The sequence below is a fragment of the Oryzias latipes genome, chromosome 14 (assembly GCF_053564925.1).
Source record: "Oryzias latipes strain Hd-rR chromosome 14, Olatipes_Hd-rR_3.1".
Classification (NCBI taxonomy): Eukaryota; Metazoa; Chordata; class Actinopteri; order Beloniformes; family Adrianichthyidae; genus Oryzias; species Oryzias latipes.
In genome coordinates this window covers 11,141,333-11,163,867 of record NC_136250.1, presented here as the reverse complement: position 1 = coordinate 11,163,867, position 22,535 = coordinate 11,141,333, and the positions used below count along the sequence as shown (strand labels likewise).

Sequence of the window (22,535 nt, the reverse complement as noted above, 5' to 3'; positions counted from 1 at the left end):
CTGCTGGACTACTCTTAAAAACATTCAAACATTGAACTAGCTGACATGACCACAAAAATATTGTTTTATGAGTGATTTGCTCATTTTAATAATCAAGCATCAAGCCTCTACATGTACTTTAGGATTCTGGCAAATTTTTTGGTGATAAAAAAAAAACTTCTCATTATTGAAGTGATAAAAACAAGAAATGTTAATTAAATGCATAATAGTGTGCATTATTTCTTATGTAGTTCGTATTATCTGTGTTTAATAAAAAAAAATACAACAGATTTGAGAAAATCTACTACTCAGACCCATCCCTTTACAGTTCTAGGTGTTTTAACTGACTATACTACTGTACCATCTACTGTTCAGTTTGGGAATTTCAAGCAACAACTCTGCTAAAATAGTGTCCTTTAGGGCAGGGGTGTGGACCGAGGGCTGCATTCCTGCTTGTTTTCCAACAAACCCTGCACTGTCATGTTCTGATTGACTGGAAACACTTGAACCAAAAGCTGTGAGTAGGGCACAGATATCTGGAAAACATGCAGGCACCCCGGCCCTCGAGGGCTGGAGTTTTCCACCCCTGCTTTAGGGTCCTATATTTCAAGCAGAAACACTTTTAGAAAGTTTTGCACAACTGAATGTCACTTAGTAAAATGCAATGCCTTTTTGGTCCTTTGGTTGCTTCCTTTATGGGTAGGTACAGCAAAAGCTCTACCTCTATCTAATCTCCTCATTTTTGCCCTACAACCCTATGCCTTCCTTCATCACATCCACAAACCTCCAATTTGGCCTTTCTCTCTGCAACTTTCCTGGTAGCTCCAACATAACTACTCTTAACTTGTCTAAACCATCTCAATCTGCCTCCCTGCATTTATCTCCAAACATCTATCTTGAGCTGTTCATCTGATGGATTCATTCCTGATCCTATCCACCCTGATCTTTCCAAAAAGACCCAAAGAATGCCTCAACATCTTCATCTCTGCTTCCTTCAGCTCTGCCTCCTGTCTCTTTCTCAGAGCCAACAACATGGGTGCTCTCTATGCGCCTCTCCACCTCTTTTCTCATACTCTTCATTTGAGGACCTCATCCTCTGTTGAGGTTTTTAAAAAGAAACTAAAGACTCATCTATTTAACTTAGCTTTTAAATAGATCTTATATGTGGTATTTTTACTCTTATATTTTATATGCTGTTTTATCAAATATTCATTTGTTTAATGTCTTTTAGTCTTTTTATATTCTAACTTATTCTAATTTATATTTTAGACTTTTTTAGGCAGTAAATCATCTTATCGTATTTTAATTAATATTTGGATATTTTACCTGTTTTTATATATTAACTTACTTATTTTATTACTTTTACATTTTAGACTGTTTGAGTGTTTTCTCACCCTTGGCCGGGGTGTTAATGTTCGGGCTCAAAGAGATTCTGTCCATGCTTGGCCTCTGGCACCTCTTGTTCCGACTCCCTGGGCTGCTGGGCCTGGTGCGCCCACGTTTGGTGCTCTGGGCCTGGTTGTTGGGGGTCTCTGGGGTGGGGGGTGCTGGGGATGAGTTGTGCTTGTGTTGCTTAGATGCTGACACCCCGGCCAACAGGAGGACAGGGCGGACGGCGCCTTCTGGGTTCTCTTTTCTTAAGCTCTGTTATTTCTCTTTTACTTGTGCTTGTTTTTGTGTGTTTTATTTTGAGGGGCTTATTTATTATTTTACTTCATGTGTGGGGTTTGTTTTTATTGTATTCTTGTTTTTTTTATGGAAAGCACCTTGAGCTGTCTGTTTGACATGAAAGGTGCTTTGTAAATAAAATTAATTTGAATTTGAATTTGTTGACCCTAAGCACTTAAAGTCGTCCATCTTCTTCACCACTACTCCCTGTAGCTTCACTGCTCCTCTTCTATTTTTTTCATTGACACACAGATCTTCTGTGTTGCTGGAGCTGACCTTCATTCCTCTTCTTTCTAGCGTAAACCCCCACCTCTAGATGTTTGTTCACCTTCTCACTGTTCTCACTACAGATCACAATGTCATTTGTAAACATCAAGGTCAAGAGATTCTTATCTAACCTCCTCTGACAGTCTGTCCATCACTGCAGCAAACAAGAAAGGAGCTCAAATTTGATTCTTGGTGCAGTCCCCCCTCCACCTTGCAGTCCTCTGTCACACCTAAAGGACATTTCACCGCTGTCTTACAGATCTCATATATGACCAGCTCAGCATCAACGTACTTCCCTGCAACTGCAGACTTCCTCATACAAACCACAGCTCTTCTCTCTTGGTATTCTATAGACTTTCTCTATACAAACAAAGGCACAATGCAGCTCCTTCTGACCTTATCTGTTCTTCTCTGGTAACATCCTCAGAGCAACTATTGTATCAGTGGTTCTCTTTTTTGGCATGATACCTTACTGTTTCTGAAAAATGCTCACTTCTGACTCAGCATCTTCCACTTCCATAAATGTTTGCGTGACTCATCAGCTTTATGGGTCTGCGTGTCTCCCTTGTTCTTGTCAAACAGCCCAGTCACAAATTAATCTTCTTAAATAGTGAAGATCTAAACATAAGCCACTGGCCTGTTTTTCGTTTGAGGGAGATAAGAGAAAACCAATAAATTGCGTTATTAGTTTAGTTTTTCCACTTTGTACAGTGATAGTTGTGTGTGTTTTTTTACTCCTATAAGTCATAAATGCTGTGGATTAAAAAAAAGTATATATCATCAATAATAATGGGTGAACAGACTCTCCTTACCCGCATTATGTGATTCACAATGGTCCTTAAACTGATCACTGATCAGCTCATGATGTAGGCTCTCGGCGTGGCCCCGCCCACCGCCGACCGAGCCGGAAGTTTCGCTGTTGTTGTCACACTGGAAGAAAATGGCTGCTGCTCCGACTTTTTTTCAATGAAGACACTGATATTTCAATTTCATTTTGTTTTCATGCGTTGGAGTCCTCCTCGGCCGCTATGCAACCTCGAAGGCAAGTGAACCTCTGTCGTTGCGACGCGCGTCCCCCTTTCAGGCGGCGTCTGGGACGACCTAGGAGCGTTAGCGTAGCTGGTAACTTGCAGCTCAGGAGGAGGAGGAATGCTAACGCTAGCAATGTGATCCTCAACGGTCAGGCATCACCGGGCTTGTTGCTGCTCAGCCTCTTTCTGCTCTAGCACTAGTGATACTTACCACTCCTCCTTTGCTTCGTTGACTCGTTTAATGTGTGTATTTATTTGTTTTAATACAACAGAATTTCATATTGAAAAAAAAAGAGGATCAATCAACTTAAAAGAAAAACCATTGCACTCTCCAGCTTTGTAGCTGTTTTGTGTGTGGCGTCAGTGTGTCAGCTTAACCTCCTGGCATCAGTCAGAGCTTCTCCGTCTCTTTACTTTTGTCAGAGCTGTGTGACCCGCTGCTGACCCGCCTGGATGGCTGCTTGTTTTCCTCTGCAGGGTGTGAATGGTCTCTCTAGGCAGGTAACAGTGTGGGGCAGAAAGGACAGCATCACTTACTGTCACTCGCCTTACAGCTGGCGGCAGACCACAATGGTGAGTTCAGTCCTTGTTGATTAAAGGAGGATTCATCAAATATCTTTGAAAGTATACATGTTCAAGCAACTGATCTTTATTTTATTGTATTATTTTCTTCCTGTAAAGCAACAAGTTTTGGAGTATGCATTGGATCGAGCCGAGGTAAAATAAAAATAACGAGGGATTTTCAAAATAAATGTTCTCCTGAGCCTCTGTGGTTGTTGAATGTTATCGTTTATAAATGTCTGCCTTTTTTGGATAGGGGTGTAACGATGAATCAATTTAGCCAACCAGATTGATCTGTCTGAGGCAAGTTGTTAATCGAATGGCCTTTTACCATTATAATAAAGATTACTTTGAATTTGGCAAAGACAAGTGACCAAACAGTGTGGTGGAACGTCTTAATAATGTTCCGTTTGTATTATTTTGATGTGGAAAAACAACAGTGGGCTGAACTTTATGAAACTAAAATGTGAATGGATTTGACATTCATTCTTATTTACTTGTTTTTTTGTACACATATTTAATTTACACTTGATTATCTTGCAAGAATTAAAAGGAATCTGGAAAACGTCATCTGTTCTGTTCAGTACCAGGTATTTATCTCTGAGTCACACTGGATGGATTTTTAGCTAAAGACATCCAGGATCCATTTTAAGTCAGTAAATCAATGAATCAATATCAACCATGAATCGTATCGGCTACCACAAACTATAAATCGAATCATTACACCCCTAGCGTATACCCAATATGTATGTTTAAAACATCTATTGATGGAGTGTTTTTTTTTTTTTACTTTTTCCTCAGTATATCGTTGAAAGTGCTCAACAACGACCAGCCAAAAGAAGAGTTTCATCTGGTGGGAAAAGAAGTTTGTATCAAAAGCTCTATGAGCTCTATATTGACGAATGTGAGAAAGAGCCGGAATTAAAGGTTCGTATTGAGGAGCTTTGCTTTGATCCACATTTGAGCTAGAAAAATAGGAGGCAGTCGTAAACTTGTTTTTAGGTTTGATACTACATGTTTTTGAAGCAGGATTTGGAGAAAATAATATTTAAGTCCCACTCAAATCATTTTTGACCTACCTATTTTGACATATTTTCTGACCTATAAAAGTGTTCCCAGTGGTTCTAACTATCATTATGCCATTTTTAGCCGTAAAAAACAAAACAAAACAAAAAAAAAGTTATTTTTTATGAAAGTTCCTGCACAGTGGCAGTCGTTCATCAGATATTCGCCTCTTGCTGTGGGCGGGACTGTTGATGTTGAGTAAGCCCGTCCCCTTCCCATGCCCCATCTGTTTACGTGTTCTCCTGCTAGCTTACAGCCCCTCACACCCCCAACCTAACATCACCGGTGTAACAAAAGGGCGAGCAGTAGCTGAGTTATCCAGCTGTACAGTTCTGAGGCAGATTCCAGCTCGGACGAGTAAAACAAAGACGTACATAAATCTATTTATCTGCAAGTGGATGAATCAGAATGGAGTGGAGCAGGGAGCTTGTCGCCTGCCATTGTAGCTTCTACGCCACACTTTGAAAAAAGATGTTCACCATCCTCACAAAAAGGCTACAAGAACATGTTAAAAATACCCCAAACAGGATTTTGATCAAAGTGGGTCTTTAAGAAATTAGAAATTATTTTACTAAAATTAGCAGGGGAATGAAAATGGCTGTACAGTGATCCCTTGCTATAACGCGGTTTGCTTTTCACGGTTTCGCTACTTCACGGATTTGCAGCGTGCATTGTGTTCTGCATTCTGATTGGCTAAAGAGTCACTCCGCTTCTTCTCTACCTGTACGTCAAAAACGTTGCAGTTTAATATGTACACGTACGTAAAACAGCTTACCAAATTTAAATTACATACGTGCAAATCATCTTGCAATTTCGTGTTTCTCTAAAACCCATAGAAAAAAGAGCGACAACAACTGCCTATCACTATGTTTTTCTCCCAAACAAACACAGCTGCACCGCGGGCTTCAAAAGAAGAAAACACTGCAGAGCGGAGTCAGGATGCAGCGGCTCAGTCTGAAGAGCAGTGAAATACACCTGAGTCACTGCGTATTTGTCCGACTGTAATTTGTATTTTTTTCATAATCATTTTAAATTTTCTCCCGTTTAATCCAATTACTCGGGTCGCGGTGGGCGGGGCTAATCTCCGCAATTTGAAGCCTTCTGTTCACATCGATGATTAAAATTATTATTTGATAGTACAGTACAGAAGTTATTTGTTGAAAAAAACGTTTCTAAAGTAACTTTATTTGTGAAACAAATGCTTAAGCCTGTAAAATGGTTTGTTCTTCCTTTTCAATGTATAATAGAGTATTTAATTGGATAATAATTGTAAAAAAAAAGAAAGGTTTCTATTTCACGGATATAGCCTATCACGGGTTCTTTTTGGAACGTAACCCCCGCGAAAAACAGGGGTTTACTGTAGTCAATTATGCTAAAATTGTTATAGTACGATAGGCTATACAAATGTCTTCCATGCATGATGAAGCAAAAGGAATTATAAGGCAAAATGTTCTACCATATTGTGTCTAAATAACAGAGATTAGACATTTGATCATTAGCAATTAGACAAATTAACTAATAGCATATAAAGTACACATTACCAAATCATTGAATCTCTTTGGAACACCCAGTACAGCTTGTGATTTTACTTTGTCCTATTTTTAAAGAATCTAAGAAGAAATGTGAATCTACTGGAAAAGTTGGTGTCTCAGGAGTCTGTGTCATGCTTGGTGGTCAACCTGTACCCTGGAAATGAAGGCTATTCTTTAATGCTCAGGGGCAAAAATGGGTCAGGTAAGACGTCTAACAATCGTGCGTTAGAGTTTTGAAGGGACACAGTTGCATTAACTTCTTGTTTGTGTGGCTTTTTTTCAGACTCTGAAACCATTCATTTACCGTATGAAGAAAAAGAGCTGCTGGAGTACTTGGATGCTGAGGAGTTGCCCCCAATTTTAGTAGATCTATTGGAGAAATCACAGGTTATACTAAGAATTTATAGAAGTTTCATTGTTTTACTAGAGCAAGGTGTAAAATTTGCAAAATGTTGGGAAAATCACCGTATTTTCCGGACTATAAGTCGCACTTTTTTTCATAGTTTGGCAAGGGGTGCGACTTATACTCCGCAGCGACTTATATTAGAAATAAATACATTGTTAACCCTCCTGTTATGTTCATTTGTGAGGAACAGAGATGATGTTCCTGGGTGTATGAGGTATGTTAAGTGTTAAGAGGATGTTAAGTGACTCAGAGAATCAGCAAACCTTTTTTACAGTAAGATCTTGAAGGCTAACAACATAATATTCTATTTTCCAATGATTTCATAAATTCAGAAATGCAATAAAAGTGAAAACTGTTTCTACAAATACAGGATGAAAACAGAGTATAAGTTAGCCAATGATGCTTCATGAAAAGAATAAATAAATAAGTTTGAGAAAAAATTACTGTGAAATTATTAGATAAACAGTCTGCTATGATTGTGGCATATAAGGTTGTGAAAGTTAAAATGCGACTTATAGTCCACTGCGACTTATCTGTGTTTTTTTCTACTTTATAATGCATTTTTGGGCTGGTGCGACTTATACTCCGGTGCGACTTATAGTCCGGAAAATACGGTATACAAAATGTAAGTTCCGATGACTGTTTTGTTTTTAGTGTGCTGTGAGTGCTTTGACAGTGTTTTAAAACTCGATAAGTTTCATTTTCCTTATTTCATTCATTTAATACCAACATAAAAGTAAACACTATAACTGCTTTTAAGCAATAAAACAGCACCAAAGAATAAAAAAGAACCTTAATGTGCTTAGAGATCCCCATCTCTGTTGGAACCTGTTGGCTCACTTCTGGGGTGCGTGCGCTTTATTTCAGGTGAACATCTTCCATTGTGGCTGTGTCATAGTAGAGGTGAGAGACTACAGGCAAGCTGGTAATACCAAGATCCCCACCTATCGGAGCCGACACATTCTGCTGCGACCAACCATGCAGGTGCTGTTTGCAAAATACAGGATTTAGGAGAAGCGTGTATATAAATGCAGTAGTTCACTTTGCATACATTTACTCTGCAGACTCTAATCTGTGACGTCCATGCCATGACCAGTGACCACCACAAGTGGACACAGGTAACGGATCATATCTGTCATTTCATGGGAACTGTGCATCGCGATGTATTTATTTTATTGTTTTTTTGGTCTCCGCTCTGGTTTACTTCAGGATGACAAACTGCAGCTGGAGAGTCAGTTGATTTTGGCCACAGCTGAACCTCTGTGCCTCAACCCCTCCATTTCTGTTACTTGCACTGCCAACCGCCTGCTCTACAACAAACAAAAAATGAACACCCACTCTATGAAAAGGTACTGAGGCTCCCCCGTTTAGAATTTCTCACAATACAGATGAGAAATAATTTTCTGGAAAAGATTCGGACGTACAAATGACAAAGTAAAACGTTTTTTTGTTTTTTTATGTAGGTGCTTCAAGAGACACTCGCGAGCTGCACTGAACAGACAGCAAGAGCTGTCCCATCTGCCCATGCCCCCACAGCTTCGACTCTACGACTACATACAGAGGAGAAAGGAGAGGAAACCTGCTCCCGCTATTGACCTAAAGATCACAAAAGCTGGAAATGTAAGAACTCAACTTCTGCACTTGTCTGAAATTCTTAAACTGAGACGTTCTAATTTTGAACAATGAAAACATTGTTTTACAATTTACTTTAAAAGGTATCAGGGTTGTAAGTATAATTACAAGTAGATTTATGACCTCAGTCTTGGTAAGAGGTTTTGTTTCTGTCAGTTGTGGGGCTGCTGGTATTATTTTATTGTTTTTGTCTAGGGGTCTTCAAACTTTAGTGCTAAAAGAGTCATTTGGTTCAGTTTCTCACTGACCAAAACCAAACGAAACCTACAAATTCCCACCTCACTGTTTGGAAAAATACCCTTTATTTATGTTTTTGTGGCCATTTGTTTATACATTTTGATTTTAAATATTTATAATAATTTAGTTATAACAGTGGAATATTTTCAGTATATAACAATTTTTCTTTTTTTTACTTTAGACAGCAGCACATACAAATTCCTTTCAAAATAAAATACATCCTATGTCAAACAACTACCTAACCTATCATTTTTTTTAAAGCCTTAGCCTTTTTCTTTAAAGCCAATGAGCCACAATGGAGGGTCAAAAGTGGCTCTGAAGCCTAAGCTTGCAGACCCCTGCTCTAGTCCAGATCACCCCTCAAAGATGCAGAGAGGTTGAAATATGTCTGAGAACCAAGTTTTTATTTTATATATTTAAATAAGAGGGCATCCTTTAAAAGTTTGCTCCCTTCAATAATGTGGGATCAAAGGGCTAATCTGACATTTGTCTGTCGAGTAATTACATTGTTCGAGGGACCAGTGGTTTGTTCTTTTAATCCATTAAGTATATAATTGTGTTTTTCTATGATCACTCTGCTGCTGAAATCGACTCAACAAAAAGTGTGTAGACATGTGGAAACAGAACAACTGCCAACTAACCGTACCAAAAGAGATTGATGTAAGTAACTCAGCATCACATTAGCAAAAGCTTCCTTCTAAATAAAAAAAATAAAGTAGGAAGATTTGATTGTAGTAAGCATTTTGTTTGCGTGTGTTTTTTAACTTAAGGTGGAAAAGTATGCTGTGGTTGAGAAATCCCTGCAGCTGGAAGACTCTCAGCCCACTGTGATCTGGCCGGCCGAGGTGAGTCTGCCAGCGGCGTTTATGCTCACTGATGTTACAGATGGATGATTACTAGCAGACTTAAGTTAAATATTTGAATTTTTGAAGAATTTCACATAAGAAATATTTGATCATGATAGCTCATTTTTTGCTTTAGCCAAAAAAAAGAAGTGTTGTCAGAAGCTGGTCTTCAATGAAATACTGAAGTGATTAAACAGATGGCTAATTTATAATCAGGGGTGCACATCATGTTTTTGGGCTGGTTATGGTAAAAAAAAAAAAATTCTCTTACAATAGGAACAAAATAGTTTTAATGCATAAATAATTCAATTAAAAGAAAAAGGGAAATACAACTAAATGTTTGATCATAAAAACTATACTATTTTAGCAACATGATTGTATTACTCTCAGAAAAAAACTAATTAAATTGAGAGCAGCCTTTTACGCACTTAACAGTTTGTTTGTTTTTAAGCAGAAGTTTTTACTTCTAGAAATCCTCATCATTGTGTTCACTGAAGTTTTTATGTAAAAGGCAGCGCTTTTGTCTGCAAGAGTGGAATTCTCACATCATCCTCTGCATCAAATCTTCATACTTCATCATTTGTTTCAAGCCAGCTGATCTACAGCCACTTCTCCACAAATACGCGCCACTTTTGTGGTTCTTACATTTCTTTGAGGGGGAAAGAACCCCCAAAAACAGCTCAAAGGTGTTTGTGTCTTCTGTTACTTTGACACTCTGAATAAAAAGTCTGTCATGCTCCACAACATTTTTTAGTACGCAAATGTGCTTCAGCTGTTCATCTGTCGCTTTTGTTTGTACAGCGCATGTGTGCCTGTGCACCACTTCTATACCCCCCTGTTAATAACCATATGTTTATAGACATTTATTTTTTCATAAAGAAAATCAGAATATCGATTGTTTTGTGTAACTTTTTTTTGAGAATTTTGGCTAAAAGAAAGGTTTCATTTGTTTCAACAGGAAGTTATAGATGATTATACATTTGAATGTGAAGTTGGGGGGCAAGCCCAGAAGACAAAGGTGTCCATCTTCCAGTCAATGGGAGACCCAATGGTTTATGGGAAGATTTACTGTGCTAAAGAACCAAAAACAGAGGATGACGGCACAGACCTAAAGCTTATACATCCGCCGTAAGAGCAACTCAAGACGACTTTCATATTTCAAATGCAGCTTGAAACATTGCTCTCAATGTGCTTTTCTTTTCTCATTCAGTTTTCTAATAGGGTCAAAGATGGATGCTGAGAGGTGTGTCTCATTTATGTCATTTTCCTGTTGAGTTTTTTTGTTTCTTATCCATCCTGTTTTTTTGTGCAACACCCCTGACGATTGATTTGTGTGTTTTATCATTTGATAGGTTTCTTAATCAATACAAAGGAGTATATGAAAGAGATGTAAAATGTCAAGTAAAGATGTCCCGGAACTCAGGCATTGTGGCACAGGGGCCCCACTCCCCCAGCAAAGACGAGGTTAGAAACAATCCTCTTCAGGATTTATCACGTCAGAGTGATGCAGCTGCCAGAAGAGACGTCATCTGAAATAATCCAACGTTGCCTTCATGCTCATGAGGTTCGTGTTTGTATGCTCTGCAGGGTGACGGTGTTTCTTCATTAGTCCAGACATCCATGTTGGGAAAAGGGGTGAAACACAGACCCCCTCCCATTAAACTGCCTTCCGGATCAGGCACCAGCTCCTCAGGTACATCTGACATAGAGGTTTAGTTACTTTTCTCTTTAGCAGATGTTTTGAAATTGAAAGGACAGTCAGTTCAAAGCACTTCAGGCTTCATTGCATCCTCAAGCCAGACTGCCTCAAGACAATGAAAATGCTGTTTTGAACATGTTTTTTTGGCATTTTTCTGATGATGGAGGACAAACATGAAGACAATTAAGATTGAAATTGAGTTTCTGAGTATTTCTTTATTCAATTTGTTGTGAATTAGGAGCAGAAAAAAAGACATTTTTGGAAAAAGAGTTTATTTGTGATGTAGAAAATTTGCTGGGCGGGCTACAAACTCCATGCTCTGAGCTCTCAGCAATTGGGAGGGGAACGGGGGTGGGGTTGCCCTGGACACAGGATGCAGAGTTGTAAAGAACGCTGAGAAGGGTTTTAAAAGAAATCAAATATTTTTAAACAACATGTTGTAATACTATCGGCTTATACTGATCATGCTTTAAAAAATACTTTTATATCAGGAAATCCCTTTGGTTCACAAACCAGTGGTCTACTTAAGTGTCCTACGCCGCCACCTCCAGCCAAAAGCCAGTCTCTAAACAGGAAGCACTCTGTGGAGCTGAGCCAGGTGGGCCTGTTGTCGCCTGCTTCCCTCTCCCCAATGGCGTCCTCTCAGAGTGAGTCTGTATATATCTGTCGAGATGAGGAATTGTCTTGAAGCTTGTTGGTTTTTGACCCATTATTGTCAGTCACCGGGGATGCTGGCGGCGACGTCTAAATAACCCCTGCACTTTGACTCCTTGACCTTTTACGCCATCAACATGAATGAGGAGAAAAGCGACTTTTTATTTCGGCTTTGAAACATATTGCTGACTCAAAGTTTTGCAAAACGGCGTAAAACCACTTTTCTCCGCCACAGAATCAGCTACTTTACGTTGATTGCATTTGATTTATTTCAAACTTGTAAAACGATACAAAATAATAATAATAATTTTTTCAAAAAAAAACGTCTCTGTGAACTCCAAAAACACATGTTTTAAAAGAAGCCTATCCCTTTTATTTACATGCATAATTATATTTTCTCTTTTTCCACAATCAGCATTTGACCTTAAATATGTGGATTTTTCATAATTTTTGTTTGTTTATCTTTTATTTTAAGAACAGTTTCTCAACTTCATTACCGTAAAGTGTTGCACATCAGGCTGCTTCTCTGCGCATCAGAATCTGCTGGAATTACATTAATTGAGTAAACGGTTCAAAGATTACGATAGTCTGAAGAATGTCGACACTTGAACTAAAGCTCAGCTGTTTCCTGCCTCATCATTTGTTTTCGTTTTTCCCTCTTTAGGATCTGGGACTCCCAAGCCATCAACCCCAACTCCAACCAACACGCCCTGCTCAACCCCGCATCCCAGCGACGCCCTCTCAGTGACCCCCGCCCAACAGGAGCCCGGCATGGTCCAGAGCCAGACGCAGTCCGCCCTCCTCACGCCGTTCGCGCAGCAGCAGTTGGCCATAAGCCAACCCCTGCCCGTCATGGCCCTGTCCACCATGGGCACGTCCATCACCACCGGCGCCACCTCGTCTCAGGTCATGGCCAACCCAGCTGGACTCAATTTTATCAACGTCGTCAGCTCGGTCTGGTAAGAAGATGGTTTGTGAGACCAGTCGCCCTGCGGTTTCTGTTGTCACACGGCGGTCTTCTTTTGCACCTTTAGCAGTCCTCAGACTTTGATGAGTGGCTCCAACCCCATGCTGGGTCCAGGACTTAACTTAAGTGGAATCTTGCCACATGGAGGGCTGATGTCCACCATGCAGTCTGCACCCCAGACCGGTAAGAGCCGTCACTGCCTTTTCTGCTTCAGTACCATCGCTTTTAGAGGAAACTCGCACAGGAAAGAGGAGGGAAAGACTACTCTTTTCTATAGCTTCCATGTGATGTTGCGCATTGGGAGGATTTCATAGATTTTTGCTTGTTATTCCATGTAGTTGCATTGTTGTCTAAGCTCATAAAAAATGAATTTAGCTTTTGGTTGTAGAAGTTACAACTCAAAGAGAAATATACTTTGTACACTTGTACAATGTATTTGTCTCCCACTTTCTTCTCAGTAGCCTCTTTTAGCCGCACTTTAATGCAGGGGCCACTTTTACCTTAAAGGGCCTATACCATGCTATTCTTAAGCCTTTTATAGTAAACCATATCCATACATATGATAATATTTTAGCTTTGGCACCCAAAAGAACACATTTTTTTAATTAAATATTAGTTATTTTCCTGAGTTCTTTTTCAACCCGGAAGTATGACGACATGATGTCTTAGGCTCTGCCTTTTGCCCCTTGTTTTGGTGCGGTGTAGAGCTGCTCAAAGAGGCTCAGTGGTTAGAGGGATAAACAAGAGTCAGATGCAGAAGGAGGCTCATAAAGAAATAAAGAAATAAATATCATTTTGACAGCATTTAAAATTGGTACAACTTTTGCTAAATGAAATATCGTGATATATTCCCGGATCAATATGTGAGGGGTGAACATTATAATACACTTAAAACTACAAAAGATTATTTTGCTTGATATAGGTTCTTTAAAAAAGGTTTAAGACATCTGGTGTTACAGCAAAAGCAATTGAAATTTCATATTTAGGCAAATGAAATGTATATCTATGATTTATATAGCAGCCGATTCGAATTTGTCTTAATGTGTTTTTTGTTTCAGGGAGTCCGTTTGGTCTCAACAGCAGTGCGAGTTTGAGACCACTGAACCTTCTACAGGTAAATCCAGTGGCGGTTTTTGATATGGGCGATGTGGGCGGTCGCCCAGGGCGGCACTTCATAGGGGGCGGCATTTGCCGTGCCCGATGCTGTGCTACTGTATTCAAAGAGGCTACTATAATCATAGAGGAAGATTTGCGCTTTTAATTTGAAATTGCTTCAGCTGCCGACACTTAACACTTTTAGTTTGACACATCAGACTCTTAAGAATGTCTTCATCCTGTTTCCTCTTCACACTTATGGTGCAAAAAAAAAAAAAAAAAAGATGAAATAACTCAGAGTGAAACAACATAAAACAGGCACATGAAAAGCAATTAGGCAGAACAAACACCCGTGCTCAACCCCATTTTCAACAAAAGCAGGCAATGGGGATTATTTCCCATAATTCTTTGCTCCGACACAGCAGACCCGACGCACACGTGACCACCGCCCTCTGCTGCAAGATGCTTGCGGCCACACCTCTTTGCGGTAGTCTTTGGAGCATAAGTCCAAAAACTCGCGGTGGCTGGGTGAATCACGCTAACAGGTGATTGGGAGAATTTTCTATCTGACAATCAACTCTGGGCCGCAGCTGTGCCTCCCGCCATAGAGACGGAGCCGCGTGTGTCAGAGGGAAGGGGAGGGGGAGGGATTGTTACGGGGGGAGAAGGGAGGAAGCACCCAGGCGCAGAGAGCGAGAGGAGGCAGGAGGTTGCAGGGGAACGGGGGCTTTAATAAACAAAACTAAGGACGCAAAACCAAAACCACTGCAGACGGGAGGCTAGAAACACTAAACACTCGAAACTGGGAGAGCAGACTAACATACTAACTAACATACTATGGACCAGCCCAGGAGGAAGGGAATGACAAGACTTAAATACATACAGACAACCGAGACACAGGTGAACACAATCAGGAAGGATGGGGAACCAAAGTAAAACTCACAACAAAAACGAAACAGGAAACCCTACAAAATAAAACAAGAAGTTAAACTCAAATCATGCCAGAACAAAAAGGAAACAAACCACAAGGGCAAAGAAACAGAAACCGTAACAGGGGTGCTGGGTGCAGACCATTTTTTATGGATTGAGTTTTTTTGGAGGATTTCTACTGTTGGTGTTGCACAAATTTAGGGAAATGCCAAATATTTTTGGAGTAATCCCACTGATGAATTCTATGATTTAGTCTTTTATGTTTTACAAGACCTAAACATATTAATCACAATAAGTTTTTTTTTTAGATCTAATCCCTCTGATATGTTTCACAAAGACTCACTCAGGACGTCACACATTAAGAAATTATTGCTAAAAATGAAGCAGGAGTCCAGCTTAAAAAAATGCTCTAAAAAATGATAAAAGAGCAAAAAAAAAAAAAACGGAAATATTTGAATTGTAATTTCTTATTAATATTTCCAGGCTTTCTTTGTTTTATTCTGCAGCATGTTCATATTTGTATAATTTTAACAGAATATATTTCTATGGAGAGCAAAATATAACAAGTTATTTAGGGTTTAAGTGTTCCTGTTTTTATGCATATTTATGTTAAAAAAGTTCAGTTTAAAAGGTTTAAAAGTTTAGCTTTAGTGTGTTCAGTAAATGTTTATCTTCTTCGGCCCAAAACCTTAAGCGTGTTTGACTGAGATTGACCCCCCTGTAATACGAGTCTAGAAAATGCATGCATTTTTTATGTAAAATTGCTAAAAAGAAGATAGGGAACACAACAGGATGTTGTCAAATTTTGTATGTGTGCGGGGGGGGGCTGTGGGGTTACTCGCCCAGGGAGTAAGTTAGTGTAGAACCGCCACTGGGTAAATCTCTGCCAGTTTGTTTACATGACTGTCAATGCTGCAGACCGTCAGTATTTATAGAACCTAGTGACTGATGCAGTCTTACTTGTGTCTATCCCTGATAGCACGAAAAGTCTGGGATAATAACATTTGTAACTACTTTTTTCTTTTCCCTCCACCTTTTCCATTACTTCCCTTCCTTGTTCCTGCACTTCCGTCATCCTCCTTTTCCAACGTTTTACTGTTTTTATTTTATTTTTTTATTGTTGTGTCCATGTTGCTTATCACCAGATCCCCCCTGGTCCTCTCTTCTTAAACTCTCTGCCGCAGCAGCAGCTGCCCCAGTTCTCACCACAGCAGAGTCAGTCAGCCACTTCCAGTCCTCAACAGCAGGGGGAGCTGGTGAGACATTAGCACGCACAACACTAAAGACTCCCCCTAAGAGTCCAGCACCATACCACCACTCAGAATTTGGATCTTTTTATATAAATAATTAAAACTATTTAGTGATTAAAACTATCAACTATTCATTATATATTTGCATATTTACAGTCATAATTCTAAAAGGTCCCAAATACAAACGACCAAACAAATCACTAATTTATTGAAGTTTATATAATGTTCTTTTTTTCTTAATTAGTTGAAATAAAACAGTTTTAAATTCTAATGAACAGAAAAGGGAAAGAGGTGCCTTACTCAAGGGGGGAGAAGTAAACAAACAAGCATTTTTTATAGAGTTTTCATGGTCATTTCACTTTGGATCCCCTAGTGAAAAAATGCATTTAAAAGGTAGGATGGAATTTTAGATTGTAAATACCTTTAGTATAAACTTTTAAAACCATAAAGATGGAAAAGCAGTGTATACATAACCTCTACATTAACCTTCAAAAAGTGTACAGAAAAAGTTAAAAAAAATGCTTGTACTTTACAAGAGATTACAGTATTTTGTTCATTGTTTTTTTCACCTATTTTTAGTTTGGAAGTTGTGTTTTTTACTCTAAACTTTCCTTTACTTGTATTTTTTGCCACAATAAGGTGACATAATCATGTTGTGATTGTTAAAATATGTTTGAGGAACTTCAATTTGTTGCTCAAATGTCAGAGAGTATCAGTGTTAAGAGGGTCAGTGATATTCACTTCTGTCAGTGTTCTTCTACCTCTAACAGAAGTTAGATTTTTACTAAAAACCTAGCATGGGATCATTTAAAGTTTGCCTTTAGCGTGCACAGATGTTGTCAGTTCCACTAATAACTGTTGCTTTTTTAATTTTTTTATTTTTAGAGTGATCCAGGGTCAGATCAGAGTTTAGGAAATCAGCAAACAGCCGTCATCAACCTGGGAGTGGGAGGCTTCATGTCCTCACAAGCAGCAGGTACGAGTCTCTGGTTCACAGACGTTCCTCTAAGCCTTCAGTCACTGCCGTAGCCTGCTCCCACACAAATAACACGAGCTAACTGACCTGTGCCAAGAAAATAAAGATGTACTTTTGTTCATTATTGTAATTACTGTCCATCAGTCTGTAATTTCCAACCATTTTTTCTGTTGACGTTAGCTCTGAGTGGAGATTGTAAAAAAGAAAAATTGACAGGAGACACTCAACTCAACAACTTTTTCTTGCTTTTTTCCCTTGTTTCCTTCTGCACTCTCTTTTTTTAACGAATTTTTGTCGATTCAATTATTTTCTCTACCAATTCCTGCTATTTGTCCAAAATCTATCCACGCACAATCAACTTCCTTGTCATCTGGCATTCTTTTGCCCTCCTCCCTCATACTGAATCCACGTTCCTCCTCTTATCTGTTTGTGCATCTCCTCCTCTCTCCCTCACCCTTTCCTCTCTGCTTCTCTCCATCCTGCCATCCAAACCCTCCCTCTGAGGGTCCCTCTCTCCCTCCACTCCCCTCAGTGCTGTCCCAGTTGGGCTGTGGGCTGGACGGGTCTGGGTCCCCGCTGCCTTCCCCAAGGCTTCAGCAGCAGCAGCAGCCTCAGATCAAAGTAATACAGCAACATTAACATCCATATACACTCTCCTAAGTTTAGAGACGCCGAATTCTGAGAGGGGTCAGCTGCCGTCTCCCCATACCTAAAAGGCGCTTGTTTGTTGAACTGAAAGCTGAGTAAAATCATTGCAGATTGTATTTTCCTGATTGGTTACTATGTTGTCATTGGGATTTTATTTACAAAATAATAAACCATTCCTGTTAATACGTAATTAGGCTGTAAAGTCCCACTCTGACCCCATTCAATCTCTTTTTCTAAAGTGTTCCCAGTGGTCTTTTTACTAAGATCATGCCAATTTTTAGCCAAAATAAAAAAAAACGGTGTCATTTATGAGGACATAGTTTCTGCAGTTTCTACATTAGAGATTCACCTCTGAGTTGTGGTTGGGACTGTCGGCGCAGAGCAACCCCCCTTCCCCTCCCCGTTGCATCGCGAAGCAGGGAGCTTGTGGCCCACCCCTCGTATTTTTCGACGTCAAAAACAAGCTCTTGTTTTTTCAAATGGCATTTTTATCGCCTGCTCCTGATTCACAACAATTTCAATACAGAAATACTCAAACATGCTATTTCAAGCGGAATTTTCTCTATAAATGTCCTGCATCTTAGAAAATTTCACAAAAACATGTTGAAAACCGGATTTTCGTCGGAATGGGTCTTTAAACTATTGTGGAAAAGTGTTTGAGTTGAAAGTATTAAGTTTCGTTTTACATCCTCTGCACACACACGCACACACACACGCACGCACGCAAACACACACGCCAGAGCTTGTGGCTCTGAATGGCACCAACTAACCAACAGGGAGGCAGGCACGTTGACTCCAAACTATTTGAAAGTCTGCTGCTTGCATTACGAGCTGAAGATCTTTGATTCATGCGTCGGCATTCTATGGTTCTGCATGAAGCAGAGATTCTTATTTTTAGCTTGTGCTTATCTGAAGTTGCTGACTTGCTGTACGCACTAAGCTGCATGTGTGTGTTTTTGTTGTTCTGGGATCACATCCTTTGTCTCTAAATGACTCTGGTGCACCTCACCTCCATTCTCACTCCTCCACCGCTCTCCCTTCCCTCCCCTCTGCAACACATTGACTCCTCCTCCTCCTCCACGCTTTTTCTGCACATTTCTCTCGTATCTAACAAACTTGATGTACGCTTTACTAACTGACATCAAGAAATACTCAAAAATATTTGAGATTCCGGTTTTACTGAAGGCTTAAAACCAACGGTTTACCGATGGCGTTAACCCACCGCTGCTGCGTTTATGAACAATGTCCTCCAACGCACAAACAAATAAACTGATTTGTCTTTTCTTTTTCCTGGCCGAACAGTTGCAATTCTTGCAGCACCAAATGCCGCAGCATCAAATGGTTATGGGAGCAGCAGCTCCACAGGGGGGAGCGCCGCAACATACCGCCAGCCAGCCAAGAAGTAAGAGGAAGAGAAGCACGCCACAACCCCTGTCCAAGTCATGACTGACTTAAACCACACTAAAAGCCCCTTCCTGGTCCGGAAGGACTCCAACGATCTATACTGTGCTCTTTGTCTGCTTTCAGTATGAAGACAGCAGATGAAAGAAAATATAAATAGTTCTGTCTTTTTCTAGACAAATATTTGTACATAATGCTTCTCAGAGGTTTTTCTTTTTCTTTTTTTTGGAAAACAAAAAACTGCATCCGCTGCAGTCCTTAAATCCCAAAACGAGAGCCCTGAATCCCCAGGAAGCTGGTGATATTTTTAAAGACGACCGTTCTCTTAAGCAGCGGGCTTCCACAGACATGAGTTTCCCCTTCAGAAAGGACTTTTCTCTGCGGCGGTCTTGCAGACTGAGAGGATCAAGAGGCAGCCCCCCACCCCCACCCCGCCTTTGCTTGGTAGAAACTGCCCTTTAAGCACAGATCTCAGCTGAACGTGAGACCACATCCAACATGTAACCGTGACGAGCAAAAATGCTAATCTGATCTTGGAGTAGTGCCTGGGGGCAGCTCTCTACCTCTGTCTGTCGGAAGTCTTGGTTCTGTTGGCGGTTCCGGCACAGGGCTCGCCGGAGGACTCGAGATCAGTATGCAAGACGGCAACGCTGGTTTTTGTACAACATATTTTTAAATGACTTCAGGAGCCATGAGCATATTCTTACAAGACATCAGCTGAGCGTGTGTGAGAGAGGTTTCTGAATATTGAGAAATAATTTTTTAAGCAGTCTTTGTCAGCAGTTTTATTGTTATTAAAAAAAAAAGAACATATATATTGACAGTGAAAATACAGCTTTTAGATAAAAGTCTTGGTCTGGGTGTCTTTATTGTGCTGCCTTCACGCTGTTTAGAACTTTCTCGATGAGTTTCTGGATCTCTCTTTGTCGTGCTGTTGCTCGGTTGATGCAAGTTTGGAGCTTTTCTGCTGACAGGGACGTCCCACCTGAGGCGCAAAGAACCGGGTTTCAGCTCCGTATGATTGGAGTTATTGTGTTGATCGCCGGAAGCGCACTGCACGGCCTGTCTGACCTGGTTTGTGTAGAGAGCAGAGTCGTTCCTCCTCATCTGTGACCACGCTGAGCCGCGATGTGGACAGACTCTCCTCATCAGCGGTGGGATCTACAATCAGGATGGAGCTGCACAAAGAGCACGCTTGGTTTGTACACATGCTTTCAACAAACCCAGAAAATGCAACAATATCTAAAACGTACTCCTGGAAGATACAAAACGAGGTGCCGACTGGATGTTTGTGAACCGGCAGCTCGTGTCGCTCTTTCAAATCTATCTCTGGTTTGCATGTCGCTTTGTTGACGGTGACCTTTGGGAGACGAGCTGTGGGAAGTGAAAAATGCAAAATCAGCCTGTTGATAGACTCCTTTCGGGGCAATTTTCAATTTTAAAACACGGATTAGTTGGTTAAAATGTACAGAATAACTTTAATTATTTTTTTTTTTTTTTTACTGAAACAATGACGTACTGTTCTTCAGTGCAGCCAGCAGAGCAATGATGCACGCATCCAGAATGTTTCCATCATAATCCAGACACATGATGTCACAGTACAGCACCCAGCAAAGCTGCAAAGAGGATAAATAGACTCACCGCTAGTGAACCAACAGTGAAAACAAACGGCATCAGTCTGGATTTACCTTTCCTCTGTCGATGCACAAGTCCTCTGGTTTGATTATTTCAGAGCTGCAAAGGTGGATGGAAGTTGGTGAAAACCATTGGGAGAAATGCAGATAAACTGATGAGAGTAAAGAGATTGTAGTGTTTTTAATTCTGACAAACCTTTCGATGACATCAGCGATAAACTGGCTGGAAGCTTGGGCCTGTTCTCCTGGCGGGCCTGGCCGAAATCGCGAGGAACAGAGGGGTGGTAGGTCTACATTGGGGACTATAAATAACAGGAAAAGTCCAATGATTGGGATTATTTTTCCACTTAAAAACTTGTGCTTTTCAGTGACAACCCTTGAAGCTAAAAATAGAACAAACTCGTATCCATCATGGATAATCCTGAGCATCCTCTGCCTGCCGTACTGGATGGACAGTTGAGTGCCTTTCCAAGTGCTGCTACGATGACTGCTAAAGGAGCTCATTCCTGTTCCACGACATAGGACTGTTTAACTCATCTTTGTGCCAGAGATACGCTGCATTCATCATTGATTTTTGATAGTTGCTTCTCTGTACAAGCTAAGGTCTGCACACTACTGCTACAAATTTAACAAGTTGGCATCGATAAAGTATCTTTAACTATTTTTATCTATAAAAACTTACCAATATATCCTTTACCAGGAGCTTCCACTGTAGGGTTTGCCAATTCCTGCAGAATAGATCAATGTATGACACAGGAAACAACTTGCTAAATGTACAAACACTGAAAGAAGTGGTGGGGGGTTAAGAAATATTCACATAGATCTGTTTTATTTTTTAACTGTACACCTTTTAAAACAAAGGCATCTGGAATAAATTATTAAGAGTGAGTTTCAGTGTAATAACATGTTAACACACAGCTTTGATGCCACAGATGACTGTTGTGCTTCCCAGCTTCACCAATGCAGAGCCGTCTGCCGTGGATATGGACCCTGAACACAAACCCAAAAGAGAAAAGTGCTCAATGATTGTTGTTTGCTTGTATCATAAACACTGCAACTTTGTGGTGCTTCAATTCACCTATATTCAATGTCGTGGTTCTGAATTCAGACAGCTCGCGTCCATCTGGTCGACAGTTCTCTTTCTATGGGGAAAATAAATAAAGTTTTAGATTCAAATTGATATGAGTGTAACATTACAGCGTTACAGTAAAGTTGAAATATTAATTTCTGGAAAGTTCTTAATTCATAACAGCAGATTTTTAAAAAGCAAACCATTTAATACATTTCATTAAGAGATTTGTTTATGTTTCAACTCCCTGAAATTAATGAAAAACAAAAACGCAATAAAACTGTCCATTTTTATTGAAGATCACATGTTGTATGGCAATCCCTAGTATTGTGAACTACAATTTTAACGTTTTTTTCCTTTTTATTTCTTTCTGTTGTAGTTATGTGAATGTGTGTGTGTGCCATATTTTGACAATCTAATAAAAAAATACATAAATAAAAAATTGGACAAACCAGAAAGCTCATATGATATTCCAGAGGTTCAGCGGTCCTAAACAGTCATGAGGGAAGACAGAAAAGGTAAATGCATGTACAAAATCACGTACGTTTAGTGTTATGTTGATAAAATAAAAAATAAATTCTTAGCGGCAATAAATAGAAACCCAATTTACTAACGGACATAACCTAGACTTTGTGATTTCTCCACTTTGATTTAAAGTACAGCAAATAATTCATTTTCTTTATGTAAAGTTAAAAAGTTAATTTAAACGAAAAAAACGCCGTAAATTACATAAAACCTGAACAACTTTCAGATACTGACTTGAATCCAGCCGCCATGATGTTTTGGTACAACACGTGGGTTTGTGCTACGGCAGCCGCAATGGGGAAAAAACCTCGTCCATGCTGTGCTGAACCTGAACACTTTTTTCTTCTTCTTCTTTTAATTTAGGGACGATAAAGATCCGCTTTTTACTGTATTATTTTTTTGGCGTACCCAAATCCAATTTCCAAAAATATAAGTAACTAATAAAGAAAGTGCTACTTTAAGCT

General features: G+C 39.8%; 2 protein-coding genes across 16 annotated transcripts; one reads left to right on the top strand and one right to left on the bottom strand.

Moving 5' to 3' along the window:
• Nucleotides 1-2,766: 2,766 nt before the first annotated feature.
• Nucleotides 2,767-19,691, top strand: supt20 (SPT20 homolog, SAGA complex component). Of its 15 annotated transcripts, none has more exons than XM_011483311.4 (24): nt 2,767-2,956; nt 3,369-3,518; nt 3,627-3,662; nt 4,308-4,433; nt 6,179-6,305; nt 6,387-6,490; nt 7,377-7,493; nt 7,574-7,627; nt 7,719-7,858; nt 7,973-8,129; nt 8,982-9,038; nt 9,149-9,223; nt 10,182-10,351; nt 10,434-10,466; nt 10,576-10,687; nt 10,811-10,916; nt 11,414-11,569; nt 12,241-12,535; nt 12,611-12,726; nt 13,602-13,657; nt 15,714-15,824; nt 16,704-16,794; nt 17,327-17,415; nt 18,745-19,691. In XM_011483311.4, the coding sequence occupies exons 2-24, from the start codon at nt 3,399-3,401 to the stop codon at nt 18,886-18,888; spliced, it is 2,592 nt and encodes an 863-aa protein (XP_011481613.1). In that variant the 5' UTR covers nt 2,767-2,956; nt 3,369-3,398; the 3' UTR covers nt 18,889-19,691. The 15 variants fall into 15 exon arrangements, with proteins under 15 accessions (XP_011481613.1, XP_078786907.1, XP_011481614.1 ...); XM_011483313.4 differs by having other exon boundaries at nt 2,781-2,956; nt 3,423-3,518; XM_078930780.1 differs by lacking the exon at nt 2,767-2,956 and adding an exon at nt 3,087-3,188 and having other exon boundaries at nt 3,423-3,518.
• exosc8 (exosome component 8) lies at nt 19,614-22,409 on the bottom strand. Its single transcript, XM_004076203.5, has 11 exons — nt 22,306-22,409; nt 21,999-22,035; nt 21,556-21,619; nt 21,394-21,467; nt 21,160-21,205; nt 20,674-20,779; nt 20,532-20,577; nt 20,363-20,459; nt 20,097-20,217; nt 19,915-20,021; nt 19,614-19,828 (listed from the first exon to the last, which is right to left on the bottom strand). Exons 1-11 carry the CDS (start codon nt 22,320-22,322, stop codon nt 19,710-19,712), a joined length of 834 nt encoding a protein of 277 aa, XP_004076251.1. The 5' UTR covers nt 22,323-22,409; the 3' UTR covers nt 19,614-19,709.
• Nucleotides 22,410-22,535: the final 126 nt, after the last annotated feature.

Coding starts and splice junctions, on each gene's coding strand:
- supt20 (XM_011483311.4), top strand. CDS start 3,399: ATGGCTGCTTGTTTTCCTCTGCAGGGTGTGAATGGTCTCTCTAGGCAG. Junction 8,130..8,981: donor AGATCACAAAAGCTGGAAAT/GTAAGAACTCAA, acceptor CTCAACAAAAAG/TGTGTAGACATGTGGAAACA. Junction 9,224..10,181: donor CTGTGATCTGGCCGGCCGAG/GTGAGTCTGCCA, acceptor TTGTTTCAACAG/GAAGTTATAGATGATTATAC.
- exosc8 (XM_004076203.5), bottom strand. Junction 20,578..20,673: donor ATCGCTGATGTCATCGAAAG/GTTTGTCAGAAT, acceptor CCACCTTTGCAG/CTCTGAAATAATCAAACCAG. Junction 20,460..20,531: donor TGTGCATCGACAGAGGAAAG/GTAAATCCAGAC, acceptor TCCTCTTTGCAG/CTTTGCTGGGTGCTGTACTG.